Source organism: Cordyceps fumosorosea (assembly GCF_001636725.1).
Source record: "Cordyceps fumosorosea ARSEF 2679 chromosome Unknown scaffold_31, whole genome shotgun sequence".
Taxonomy (NCBI): domain Eukaryota; kingdom Fungi; phylum Ascomycota; class Sordariomycetes; order Hypocreales; family Cordycipitaceae; genus Cordyceps; species Cordyceps fumosorosea.
The window spans coordinates 3,261-16,489 of record NW_017387331.1 but is presented as its reverse complement, the minus strand read 5'-3'; the positions used below and the strand labels follow the sequence as shown (position 1 = coordinate 16,489).

The following is a 13,229-nucleotide window of genomic DNA, read 5'->3' as shown; positions in this document are numbered from 1 at the left end:
GTGTCACACTACGAAATTTCTTGTATATTGTTCTATGATTTTATGAAGCTGTTTTTGCGGGCAAAGAGGCCGAGACGCAGCCTAGAAGCCATCGCTCGAGTCACAAGCACGCCGCGCCTCTGCGCAGGCTTTTCAAGCACCCTACCGGCACCATATCCGAAGGACAACGCCAACAAGTCGCGGACGAAGATGGATCCAACCAACTACAACAGCTGGACCAAACTCGGCCTCGTCAAGAGGGTCCACCAGCTCGAGGCCGAGCTGCAAAGGCGACCGCCGGCACTAGAACCAGAGCCTGAAGCTCAGCAGCATGACGGGGTCGAGGCGGCGGCCCCGACACCGGGAACGACGAAGCCCAAGGTTAAGCGCAAGATGGACCCGACAAAGTACTCGACACGCTTCATCGCGTTGAAGTTGGCCTATCTCGGCAAGAACTACGGCGGGTTCGAGTTTCAAGCCATGTGCAAGCAGCCGACCATTGAGGAGGAGCTTTGGAACGCGCTGACAAAGGCCTGCCTCATCTTCCCGGAGGATGAGAAGATTGTCGACTTCAACATCTGCGAGTACTCCAAGTGCGGACGCACTGATAGAGGTGTGAGCGCGTTTGGGCAAGTTATTGGCATTCGCGTGCGGAGCAACAAACCGTTGCCGAGGGAGCCCAGGCAGAGGGTAGAGGAGGATGAGATGGGAGGGCAAGCAGAACAGGAGCAAGAGGCAGCGGCCAAGGAGAAGCCGTTTGACCCCATTGCTGATGAGATACCCTATCCCATGCTTCTCAACAGGCTATTGCCTCCCGACATCAGAATTCTGGCCTGGTGCCCCTCGCCGCCGCCCGACTTCTCCGCGCGCTTCTCCTGCCGCGAGCGCCAGTACCGCTACTTCTTCACGCAGCCAGCCTTCTCTCCCGAACCCTCTGCCGGTAGCAGCGACGGTGCTCCCCCGTCGGGCTGGCTGGACATTGACGCGATGCGCGACGCGGCCAAGCGCTTCGAGGGCGAGCAGGACTTTCGTAACCTCTGCAAGGTCGACCCGGCCAAGCTCATCACCAACTGGAAGCGCACCATCTTTGAGTCCGACATTGTCGAGGTCGAGGAAGGCGCCACCGCGCTGCCGTACATCACCGCCGCCGGCTTCTCCCCTGCCGACCTTGCAGCCGCCGGCAGCGGCCGCAGCTTCCCCAAGGTGTACTACTTCCACGTGCGCGGCTCCGCGTTCCTGTGGCACCAGATCCGGCACATGGTCGCCGTGCTCTTCCTCGTCGGGCAGCGGCTCGAGCGGCCCGAGGTCGTCAGCGAGCTGCTCGACGTGGAAAAGTACCCGGGCAAGCCGGGCTACCCCATGGCCGACGAGGTTCCGCTGGTCCTGTGGGACTGCGTCTTCCCGGACCTCATTCCGGCGGCCGATGCGGGAGAGGTACCGCCATCGGCGAACAACAAGCACGTCGACAGCATGCAGTGGATCCGGGCCGGCGCGGAGACGTCGTCGCGGATGCGCGCCGGCCAGTTCGGCCCGTTTGGCGCGCTGGACGGCATGTGGAAGGTCTGGCGCGGACACAAGATGGACGAGCTGCTGTCGGGTCGGCTACTGCAGCTGATGGCGGAGCAGGCGGCCGAGAGCGAGGGCGAGGATGGGACGACCCGGCACGAGGAGAAGCAGCTACCGCCGTCGAACAAGAAGGCGGCGCTGAGCGTGAGGCTGTACGAGGGCGGCAATACAGGGCGGCCGGCGGGCAAGTACGTGCCGATGGAGAAGAAGGACAAGCTGGAGTCGCCGGACGAGCTGAACGACAAGTATGCACGACGCAAGGGGTTTGTGGATGCGGCGGATATGCGGGCTAGGCGATACGAGGGCAAAGATGTTGTGATGCAAGATGATGAGTAAACATAGACAAAAGCAGAGGATTGGGTAAATAGAGAGTTGGGTAAATCGAGAGTTGGGCAAATAGTTGCGTTGGTATTAAACATTACAGCGGCATGAGCTGCGGATATCTATCTATATGCAGGTCGTAGTCGGCGTTACTTGTACACGCATCATCCCCTCATAGAACCGGCGTCTTCTCCTCCCTCTTCTCGTACAGGCACTCCCGCGCGCCGCGCCAGACCGCCTCCACGATGCGCCTCCGCGGCAGCAAGCCCGGAAACACGACCACCAGGTCCTCCTCGCCCTCCACCACCACGACCAGGTAGTACCGGACCTCGAAGCCGCGAAAGGCCTCGTTGACCAGGACGTCGCGGATCTTCTCCGTCGGGATGAAGCGGGTCGCCGCGCCGGGCGCCCAGTAGTCGCGGCTGCTCTCACGCGTCTGCACGCCCAGCCCGCGCATCACCAGAAGGCTCTCTTCGGCGTGCGCGCGGCGCGCGAGCAATCGCAAAGCGAGCGCGGCGACGGGGAGCAGCACGGGGAGAGGGACGGCGGCGGCGGCACGGGAGAGGGCGAGGCCGGCGGGGGATCGGTGGACGCCGGCGCGGGCCCATAGGAGGGCGTCGAGGGAGAGAAGGTCGCGGGGGAGGACGGGCGGGAGCGGCGTGGGGGAGGGGGAGGGGGCGGAGAGAAGGCCGGACTGGGACAGGCGCGCGTCGAGGAGAAGGATGGTGAGGAGGGCGAGGCCGAGGCGCAGGAGGAGTAGTAGTAGGCGGAGGAAGTGCAGGGTGACGGTGGGTGGTGGGCGCGTGGTGACGGTGAACTCGGTGGTTGTGGGTGACGGCCGCCGGATCTGGAGACGTGGAGGTGTGGTAAACATTGTGTCGGATTAGATGCGGGATTTGCGTATGAAGAAAAGTATTTATGCCATGGCTCGCAGTTGAACGGATTGGAGATGCGAACATGGAAAGCTGAAGCTGGCATTGAAGCTCCTCAGAAAAGAAAGTGGGGAGCTCACCAATGCTCGCCGCATAATTGGTCAAGATGAAGAGTAGGTATATGAGCCAAAATAGCGCGGTATTTTCTCGGCTGTAATGGCTCAACTGGGAAACTTCTCGTACTTTTCTCACTTTGCGATCGCACCAAACACCGTCAGATCCCCCTCTGTTGGCGCCCAGCTCGAACGCCGCGGTGGTCGCCCGCTCGCATGGGTAACCTGCGACGTCGGTTCACTGGTCTTCGGACCGCGGCCCTCAGCCCTGGAGATGACACTTGAGGGAGGCTTCACTCTGCAGAGAACTCTCCCCCGTCGCGTGGCGGGCCGGATCACGACCCGGAGGGGAATTTTGGGCTGGTTGCGTGAGAAGGAGAACACAACCAATTTTCTTTTTGCCGGGCCTCAAAAAAATTGATCTTTGCCTCTGAGCCTACTGCTTTACTTTTTCTTATTAGATGATTCGCGCTGAATGTGCAAAATCTCTTTTTATTCGTTGCTCCTTCCATTTGAACCCCTCTGTTAGCTGTTATGTGTTGACTTCGCAGGATGATCTCTCATCTACGAAGCAATTTTGGTTTGGCTGTATCCAAGTAAGGGGGCTCAATGGAAGGTGGCTGTTTTAATGGAAGATGTTTTATGGACGGTGGCTGTTTTAATGGAACGGTGGCCGTGATAATTGAATATGAGTTATGGAAAGTGGCTGTATTAGCTGTATTCACGGATGGCTTCTGAAGAAGAGCACACACAAATCAGTCGAATCCGTCTATTATGGAGCTGCATTCATTAATGGTATGGTACTTGTCATCATCATATTGATATAATTCTCTTTTGATTTATATTGTAAGTTTCAACATTTTCAACTTGGTACGCTGCTGCGTATTAATTGGCTGTCCACAGAGCCAGCCACACTTGATTCAGCTCGGAGCCACAGGCCTCAACAGCTCTCACACTTCTTTCCCTCTTCAACTCAAGAGCCCCCGTCCAACATCGAATTCCTCTATGGCCCTCAATAGGAAATAGCCATTTCCATCACAGACAACGGCAGGGTACCAGTCGATGGCTGAAGCTTCCCCAGCAACTCCGCGCAAACGGTCGCGTGCCGGTAAGGACTGCAACGCTAAACAATCAACCAGCTGCATCCTGACATCACGCCATTATTAAGGCTGCTATACATGCAAGACGCGCAAGGTTCGATGTGAGAGGCGCCCGGGCGAAGCTGCCGCTGCCAACGACAACAACTACCCAGAATCGCAGTGCGCGAATTGCCGCCGCCTGGGCTTTCAGTGCAGGTGGCGGGCTCCGGCTGCCGGCGAAGAGTACCTGCCGCCGCCGAAAAGAAGGCGCGCGATTGCGCGGCGTCGTCGCGGAACAAGCGAAAATGGCGACGATGACGCCCAGGCACAGTTGATGGCAGAGCAGCAGGACGTGCAGGAGGAATCCTCTGCGGCCCGGACGCTCACGCCTGCGTCTGGGTTGGCACCCCCCGCCCCTCCTGGCCGATTACCCTCGGGTGAAGAAGCACTGGAGGACCTATTCAGCGGCTTCTTCTTCGACAGTGACTTTGGCTCGGTTTCTGGTGCTTTTGATTTGAACTCTGCCGGTGAAGGGCTTGACTTCGTGCCGCTGCCTGCCGTCGACGCTGCAGCGCTACAAGACTGGAACATGTCTACGCCATTTTCAGACTGGCCTGCGCCGTCCTCTCCCTTGCCAGGAGAAGCAGCCTCATCTAGTAGAGCACCGATCAACGGCGGTGACGTGGTCGACTTGCATGGTTCGCACACATCCGTCAACCCGAATAACCGCCGCCTCATTCAGCACTACTTGGACGTCATGAAGGGCTATGCCAAGGTCGACGACCATTCCAAGGACGACAATAATCTTTTCATCTCGGCCTTCACAAAGTCTCTCTACTTTCCCCCGCTCTTCCATGCCATTCTGGCATTCTCCGCTTCACATCTTGCCATGGAAGACGACTCCTATGCCGATCAGGCGAAGGCTTTCGTGGACATGGCCGGGGAATCCTTTGCGACATTTCGACATGCCGAGGTTCTTGAAGTCGACGGGCTGCTCTCGGCGCTCTTCGTGCGCGTCAAGACGGTCCACATGGTGGCCGGCAGCGTGGACACGTTTCTCAACTTAATCGCCGCCGCCGCCGACATCGTTTCCATCAAGAGAGACGAGTTCACGCTGGACGCGAAGCCGTCGCTGACCAGGCGCATCATCCTGCGTCTGGCGATTCTCGATGCGAGAGCCACGTACCATCGCATCGGGCGCGGCCAGCTTGTACAGCTGCTGCAGGAGATGCCGGCCTTTTCGTCGCTTTTCGCGCGCGACTTCACGGCGTTGGCGTCTAGGGGCGCGCTGTTTAATCTCCTACGAGCTGACATTCTGCGGATGAGAGTGGCGGAGCTCGATGCGAAACTGCACACGCAGATGGAAAGCGAGTTTGTGACGGACGCGCCCATACGCACCAAGGAGGTCAAGGGCCTCTACGACGATATTGAGCACGAGATACACCAGTGGAACGAACAGATGTCGCAGAAAATTGACATCTCTACATCTGCCTTTGTGGCGGAGGAAGAGGTGCTCAGCTCAGTTGCGTTTGGGTACAACATTGTGCTCTCCGCCCTGCACTCGGCACTGGTATACCTCTACTCGGTCTATGCAAGTATCATACTATCCTCTCTATGCCCACACACTGACCCGAAATAGCCGTTGCCATCTTTCAACCTAGATCGATCCATTTCCGCCGTCCTGCAATGCCAGTTGAAGATTAGCAACGACCCGTCACGCGCCACGTCACCGTCCTCCATTCTGCCCTCCTCCATCTTCATGGTCGGATTGATGACCACCGACCCGATCCATCGGCATTGGATCCTGCAACTGCTTAGGTCGGGGGAGAGGTGGGGTGTATACGTGAAAAAGGCCCGACAACTCTTGGAAGCGATGCTGAGGGAGCCAGGGCAACCTGACATACGTGACATGATGGACCGCATCGCTGGCAGGTTTATAATCTAGTCGCAGGATTCACGATGATATTATTGTCAACGTGATGAGTTACATGATATACCTGAAGGTCTCCCACTGCTCAAAATCCGACTTGTCCGTGAACTCTGGCTCGGCAGCGCCGCCACCGCTTATCGGTTCCTGCGCGAGGCGCTCACGACGCGAATTTTCATATCTGTACCACGCAATCTGGACGACAGGAATTACAATCATCAGCGAGTAGCAGCCCACTGACCGTCATGGTTAGCCGCTGTCAATACACGGGGCAGTTCAGACACTTACTCAGCATTCTGAAAGCTAGTTCATACACCGGCGCCTGCCGGGCCAGGAAGAATTCTGTCTTGTGTAAGCATAAAACTCGCACAGTCAGGCATGTGCTGCTGCTGCTTACGAGGTCCTGCGATCAAGCCGGCGGCCCAGCCCGCAAAGATCAGCCCCGACGCGGTTGTCTTCTTCGTGTTACCAGCGTAATTTGACGCAATCAATCCCGTATTTAGAGTAAATGATAACGAGTGCCTTGACTAATGTTTAGGATTGAGAGCGTGGAAGAACAGAAAACGACGACGTACGTGTAGGTGAGGTAATATCCTGCGAGCCTTCCAGCCTGGTTGTGTGCCGGCAGCGCGTGGAGGATGCAGGCGCCGATGAGGGGCGGAACGGAGCAGGCGATGCAGAGGAGTAGTGAGATGTTCTTGTACCGGGAGGCGAGCCAGGAAAAGACGATGAAGGAGAGGAACTGGATGGTGGCGGCCGGACAGGTGGACACGAGCGTGGTCTGCAGCGGGGTGAAGCCGAACCCGGTAACGACTTGGCTAGAGAACTGCGGTCTTGTAAGATGTCACGTTCGCCGGAGATCGGGGCGGGGGGGTTACGTACCTGGCTTGCAAACGTGGAAGGCATTGTATTGCCACTGATGGAGAGCGTGTCAGATGTTGGCCCAAGGAACAAGACAAGGGAAGGTGGTCGACTTACACGGCGGTCACGAAGAACAAGATCGTCTGGGGATCGCGTAGAGCCTCCCAGAACTGAGGCCACTTCCACCGGTCATCCGCCGTCACCGTGCGATTCTGCCTCACCCGTTCGATGGCAATCTTCTTCTGGCGCTCGTCGAGCCATCGCGCGTTCGTCTGGTTATCCGGCATGAGGAAGGCGAGGACGAGGCCGAAGACAAAACTAAACGATCCGAAAAACAGATAAAAGATCTTCCACGTGGAAATGGAGCCATGTACTTGCACCCCCAAGCTGTCAGTTCTTCTTTCTTCTCTTTTACGTGTGTGTCCGATCTCGCGTGCTAAGGAGACAGGACTTGCTCACCTTTTCCGAGCCCGTACGTGAGGAGCCCGCCGATGAAGTTGCCGATGGGCGTGCCGCTCAGCCAAAAGGCGGTCCGGAAGGCCTGCTCCCGTCGCGTCCACCAGTTGCTCGTGACGATGACGAAGACCGGGCCGATGATGCTCTCGACGAGCCCCAGACAGAGGCGCGCCACCGCGATGCCGGCAAAGTTGAAGCACAGGGCTATAACTCTCGTTGTTATTATTTTCTAATGACGTGGTAGAGTTCAAAGATTTTGATCACTTACGAGTGAGGAGGATGATGGTGGACCACGCGAGGACGGCGCCGGTGATGAACTTGCCGGCGTGCTGGGGCCAGAGCTGGACGAGCTTTGCCCACACCATGACGCCGACCATGTAGCCAATGTAGAATATACTGAAGTTCTCTTTTGATCAGCATTCTGCTCTGGATCAGAAGGAAAAAACCAGTCGAGGCGGATACGTACCTTCCTAGCCAGCTGTAGTTGGTTCCTTTGAGGTGTAGCTGCTTTGTAAGTCCAAAGATGGAGCCGTAGTTTAGAAGAGTCTTGTCGAGGAACTGGTGTATGTATATAGTATCAGTAATTGTTCCAGATTTCAGGAGTATTCGAGACCCTACCGAGAACATGTAACAAGCAGCTAGCATGGGCAAGAGAATCCAGTCAATCCTCCTCAGCACCTGATCGTGTTCCTCTTTGGTGTAACTGATGTGCTCGGCATGACCATAGACTTTCATATCACTGCCTTGATCGACTTTCTTTCCAATCTCAACGTGATCAACAGTATCAAGGCTGTTGCGCTTGTCATAGTGGAGAGAGTCCACGGCATTGCTCTTGTTCTGAGTTGCCTCGTTGTGGGCCATGGTTGCTGTCGCGTTGGCTAGTTGAGAATCACCGATGCGCAACTAGTAGCTAAAAGTATTGACAAAATCCGGGTAACCAGGTGAGTAGGCTCCATGGCCGGTATGCACGTTGTCTTTATAGAATTTCGTATCATGATGATCGCTGGGGTAAAGTCTGGGGAGTGGAGAATTAAGGTTGGACGGCCAAGTGGGCGGCGCGTATTGGTCTCTTGTCGGGTATCTTGCCGACACTATCGAGCCGATACAGTCGGCTCGCTAAGATGATGCGATCTTGGCGGCTATTCGTATAAGACAGCCAAGTTGCACCAAGAGGTCTCATATCTATAAAGGCTGTAGAACTATCCGACTTACCAGTTATTATGTTTCATATCAATTAATTACACCAATTCCAAATTTCCCTTTTATTAAAGATGGCGGTGGGTAAAACCAGTGTCGTCGTAACACCCAAGATTGTACCACTTACAGAGTCAGAGGACTCCAAATCGGTGATCCTTGAACCATATCACGTGGACTTGCTCCCAGGATATGGCTATGTCAGCAGGGAGTTCTTGATCAGCGGCGTTGCATATGGGGAGCCATATTGTACTCGTTTGCTGCTTCGCTGCCCCGAAGATGCTTCTCGCTTCACCGGCTTCGTTGTCGTGGAGCCATCTCATCTCTGGGGCGGAACGAGCATCTGGCGACACACGAGTCGCTGGCTAATGCGAAATGGTATGATTGCCTTTATTCTTTTCTTTTTTTTGGCAAAAAAAAAAAGCGACCAGAAATCGAACCGTACTGACTTGCTTAACCAACTAGGTCATGCATGGCTCGAGGTAGACTCGCAAGCGACCTCGGCCATTGGAAAGATCAAAAACGCGGATCCTGAGCGGTACAAGGACATTCGCTTCATCCCAGGCCCGACCTCGGCGGAATTCGCAGCCAACATCCCATTCGTCACCAACATAACCAAGGAGGCTCTCTCCGAAGCGTACACCAACTTCAAGGCAAAATGGTGGCCGGCGACCCTGCAGTCTCCCGAGATCCTGGCCGCCGCCTCGCACGCGCTCCGCTCCGGCGACCTTGGCCTCATCGCCACGCGCGTCGTCCTCAGCGGCCTCTCCCAAACCGGCGGCGTCACCCGCCGCTTCATCACGCACTCGTCACACCTGCGACTCCCGGACGGGTCGCTGCCGTTCGAGGGCCACATTCCGTGCCAGTCCGGCGGGGAGGCGCTGCCGGACGTGCCCGGGGCGAAGACGATCGAGCTGCTGGGCGAGGCCGAGTTCCAGGGCGTCAGGCTGCCGTGCGGCGTGGGCGGGCAGGTGCTCGGCACGGCGCACCGGAGGCCGGACAGCGAGTCGTTCCGGCTGTACGAGGTGGCGTGCATGGCGCATCGGGAGTCGCGGTGGGCGTCGAAGGCGGAGCGGGAGCGGTGGTCGGTGGCGGATCCGGGCGGTGCGGAATGGAGCACGTTTGCGAATTCGTTCATCTACCACGCCGTTTTCGAGGCGATGGAGAAGTGGACGCGCAAAGTCAGCATCCCGCCGTCGCCGGGCTTGATCATTGAAACGGTCGGAAGTACGGACGATATTGTGCGGGATGAGCATGGCAATGCGAGGGGAGGCGTGCGGACGGTGCATAGCGATGCACCGCTGGCCAGGTTCGTGGCCGCGACACCAAAGGGTCGACCGAGTTGGTACTGGGGTACGTCGATTTTGTTTAAATTGTGATTGAATTAGCTCTATGAGGATTTGGTACTAATTAACGCGCTCCAGGGTCTCAATGGACATTCCAAGCTGAAGAGCTGCGGTCGCTCTATGGTACAGTGGGAGGCTACCGATATGCTGCTGGACGAGCGCTTCAGCGTCAGATACAGCAAGGCTTTTTGCTGCCTGCGGATGCAGAAGTTTTACGCCGCGAAACGATTGAAGAGGTGCATTTCTAGATGTTTCTTAATTCGAGTGTGTTGAATTGTCTGCATGAAGGGAGTGTCAAGGGTGGATGTTTCAAAGGGGAATGTGTAGGGTAGCTGGGTTGGGACTGGACTTTGGAGAATGTTTACTTGGATCAGATGTTTACTACTCTGCCATTGGAATGGCGGGAAGAACTCCCACTCTTTCACTGGTAAAGATGACTATGCAGAGAAAAACTTTTATAAACATAGAACCCTTGACTTGCAATTCCGGTGCGATTCAGCATGCGGCATTGATTGATTGATGTACATGTATATAAATCAGATCATGATTTCATGTCCATGTTTTTCAGAAATCTAAACAGACACAATACATCATCAAGACGAACTAGAAGACGACGTTCAGCTTCCATTCAGTCGCAATTAATCTTGAGACAAAAACAATGCCCGCGCCCACTATCATCAGAGTGCCCGAGTAAATCTTCATGCCCGTGTAGTCCCCCTGCCACCTCTCCACGATGGCGCCGCCGATCGGGTTCGTCACGAGGGCGCTGAACGACGAGAGGCAGAAGAGCAGCCCGATGCGGTAGCCCGACTCGGCCATGGGCGAGATCTTGACCACCAGCGGCGCCACCAGCGCAATGTACGCCCCGGACGTGAACCCGAACAGCACCGAAAAGGCAAAGACGGCAGCCGCGCTCCGTGCCGGGATGTACAGCGCCAGCACAAGCACGCCGGCCAGCGCGGACACGCTCGCAAAGGTGTTGTACACGCCCGCAACGTCCGCGACCCCGCCGGCGAACACGCGGCCGAAGAGGCTCCCCGCGTTCATCGTGGCGACGAGGTAGTGGGCGAGGTCCGGACGTACGCCGTGGGCGGCGGTGGCCTCGACGGAGACGTAGTTGATGGGCGCCCAGACGCCGAGGGTGAGCACCAGGAAGCCGACGTTGACGAGCATCAGCTTGGTGTCGAGGAAGGGCCGGAGGAGGGCGCGCCGGGAGACGGCGGCGCGGGGATCGGGGGGTAACCGGGTGGAGGCGCTCGCGTTGGCGAGGAGGAGCAGGCCGAGGATGAGGAAGGCGCAGGCGCGCATGGCCCAGGGGAAGCCGACGCGCGGGATGAGCTCCCGGATCATGATGGGCAGGATGACGCCGCCGAGGGAGGAGCCGCTGGTGGCGATGCCGTAGGCCAAGCCGCGCTTCTTGTCGAACCAGCTGGCGAGGAGGGCCGTGGCTGTGGAGGGATCTTGTTAGGGCGGTTAACAGGGGGGGGGTTAAAGTCGAACCTACCCGGGACGTACACGGCGGACATGCCGAGAGAGGTGCAGATGCCCTGGGCGAGGAGGATCTGGTAGTAGCGCGTGGAGATGGAGGTCATCATCATGCCAACGACTTGGACGACGGTGCCGCCGAGGACCAAGTATCGAGGGCCGTAGACATCGTATATGCGTCCGGTGAAGGGATTCTGCAGTGACAGACGGTTAATATACAATCGCATCGGGATGAGCCACCTTGAGTTTGTTTGTAACTCCAGGCCTATGGCTGGCATGTAAATCGGCCAGCAGAGAGCTTACGGTTAGATAGGCAAAGAAGATCTGTAGTGATGGAATCCAGGCGACGGTGCTGGCTGCATAGTCAGAGAGCAAGACCTCTTGGTAGTAGGCCTGAAAGGTGCCAATGGCTGCCCATCCGTGATTAGCCACGGCCGCTGTCACAAGTCGCTCTAGGCATCAGTGCTCATTGCAATTCCTTACAATTGATCAAGCCAAAGGTGCAAAATAGCATGCACCACGAACCCAGCAGGGCAAGCCAGGCTCTCAAGCCGCCATCGGGAGCCGGGTCGTGCAACTCGCCCTTGTCGGCATCTGCCGGCGCCCTTGTCTCCGTGCTGCCCTCATTGAAGACGTTGTCGGGTGTGTTACAGGCCGGGGATTTGTTGTCGTCGGGTTTCTCATGGATGCCGGCAGCTGGCATGTTGTCATGACAGCAACAATTGTCGGTGAATGTAACATTTGGATGATGTGTACAGGCATGATTGGGCGATGCGTTTGCTCTTGTTGTAGATGGGTATTGGTGAGTAGATGCAAACGAACGGCTGGTGTCGGTTAGCATCGCAGGTTTATGTTGGACAAGGCTGGCCGATCTCGCTGATCTACTCCGGTGCCTCCGTGCCTTGTTTGCCCTTTTTGTCTGCCTGGTTCAATCAAGTTCTCACGGGGATAAACTACGCCCGTTACGCCACAAAAACGAGAGGCGGACCAGTGACGACTTGTTTTAGCGCTCGGGTGTGTCTCAAGATTGTCCTATTATAGCCAAGATGAACCAAACATTGCTGTTATTCCCGGGAGAACCCCTTTCTGACAGCCTAGTATACCGACTTGCTGCCGTGAGGGGCTCTAAAACCCCGCATCAAGATCCCAGGTTCTCGAGGAATCCCAGTTTTTGGAAGTCTCTTGGATGCAAGTATTGTTTTTTTTTTGTTAAAATAGTCTTTTTTTCCAAGCTTCATGCCTACAGCTCCATCTAATTCGTGGTGAAAGTTGCGCAATGGTCACGCGGAGACATTTAGACCATGGACCGCTAAATATGGCGGGGGTGTTCCGTATTACTCGGGCAAGCAGAGCCAGGTTGTAAGTGGAATTTCTCCTTTTAGCTTCTCTTCCCTGCTCATTAATATGCCGTCTCCATTCTAGGTGGTTCTCAACTCGCGTGAGGCGGTTGCCAAGATCTTGGTCAAGCAGGGGGCCACCTACCAGACGCGCCCCGACACGAAGCTTTTGTTCATGGTGCTGGCACCAGCGGTATCGCTGCCATCGGGAGTGAGTATCTATTTTCTCGCGCTGCAACAGCGGCATGCGTTCGCGTGCTAATCAACCCTCCGAGCCGCCCTGTGGACAAACGGTGTTTCGAGGCTGCGAAAGCTCCTCGGCCCTCACACGGGTTCACATAATCCCCAAGTACGCTCATCTTTCAGCAGTCTGAAGAATCCGAGATGCATCTGGAGCTTCTTTCCTGACTAGGTATAACCACTGCGTGTCGCGGCGATACCTCCGCATGGCCAAGCTTCTTGCCGAGGCAGAGGCTGCACCCAAAGACCTAGGGTATTTGTCGTTTTAGTCTCAAGCCAGTCTCTAAAACACGATGCTGCCGTTTCCGGTGGCGTATCTCAATCTTCGCCGGGTTTAGCAAACGATCAGCAACCTACACAACTCTAATGCCGAAGCCACAGAAGAACCAAGTATCTGCAACAAAGGGCAGCCAATTTCGCAATGCAAGGCAAAAAATAAAATAATTATAAATC

The 13,229-nt window shown here is 56.3% G+C and overlaps 6 protein-coding genes across 6 annotated transcripts; 3 read left to right on the top strand and 3 right to left on the bottom strand.

Moving 5' to 3' along the window:
* Positions 1–189: 189 nt before the first annotated feature.
* ISF_08471 (pseudouridylate synthase 3) lies at positions 190–1,881 on the top strand (the record flags this gene model as incomplete). The annotated part of the gene is made up of 1 exon (XM_018852074.1): positions 190–1,881. One exon carries the CDS (start codon positions 190–192, stop codon positions 1,879–1,881), a length of 1,692 nt encoding a protein of 563 aa, XP_018700674.1.
* Positions 1,882–2,038: 157 nt separating this feature from the next.
* On the bottom strand, positions 2,039–2,740 carry ISF_08470 (phosphatidylinositol N-acetylglucosaminyltransferase; the record flags this gene model as incomplete). The annotated part of the gene is made up of 1 exon (XM_018852073.1): positions 2,039–2,740. The coding sequence occupies one exon, from the start codon at positions 2,738–2,740 to the stop codon at positions 2,039–2,041; it is 702 nt and encodes a 233-aa protein (XP_018700673.1).
* Positions 2,741–3,913: 1,173 nt separating this feature from the next.
* ISF_08469 (Zn(2)-C6 fungal-type DNA-binding domain protein) lies at positions 3,914–5,843 on the top strand (the record flags this gene model as incomplete). The annotated part of the gene is made up of 4 exons (XM_018852072.1): positions 3,914–3,959; positions 4,020–5,500; positions 5,570–5,767; positions 5,820–5,843. 4 exons carry the CDS (start codon positions 3,914–3,916, stop codon positions 5,841–5,843), a joined length of 1,749 nt encoding a protein of 582 aa, XP_018700672.1.
* Positions 5,844–5,914: 71 nt separating this feature from the next.
* ISF_08468 (Major facilitator superfamily domain, general substrate transporter) lies at positions 5,915–8,035 on the bottom strand (the record flags this gene model as incomplete). Its single annotated transcript, XM_018852071.1, has 10 exons — positions 5,915–6,093; positions 6,146–6,199; positions 6,255–6,379; positions 6,433–6,683; positions 6,740–6,773; positions 6,836–7,091; positions 7,178–7,378; positions 7,443–7,570; positions 7,641–7,732; positions 7,793–8,035. The coding sequence occupies 10 exons, from the start codon at positions 8,033–8,035 to the stop codon at positions 5,915–5,917; spliced, it is 1,563 nt and encodes a 520-aa protein (XP_018700671.1).
* Positions 8,036–8,445: 410 nt separating this feature from the next.
* On the top strand, positions 8,446–9,962 carry ISF_08467 (hypothetical protein; the record flags this gene model as incomplete). Its single annotated transcript, XM_018852070.1, has 3 exons — positions 8,446–8,746; positions 8,834–9,721; positions 9,793–9,962. The coding sequence occupies 3 exons, from the start codon at positions 8,446–8,448 to the stop codon at positions 9,960–9,962; spliced, it is 1,359 nt and encodes a 452-aa protein (XP_018700670.1).
* A 355-nt stretch (positions 9,963–10,317) lies between these two features.
* ISF_08466 (Major facilitator superfamily domain, general substrate transporter) lies at positions 10,318–11,902 on the bottom strand (the record flags this gene model as incomplete). The annotated part of the gene is made up of 4 exons (XM_018852069.1): positions 10,318–11,162; positions 11,219–11,393; positions 11,503–11,636; positions 11,683–11,902. The coding sequence occupies 4 exons, from the start codon at positions 11,900–11,902 to the stop codon at positions 10,318–10,320; spliced, it is 1,374 nt and encodes a 457-aa protein (XP_018700669.1).
* Between the last annotated feature and the right edge of the window lie 1,327 nt (positions 11,903–13,229).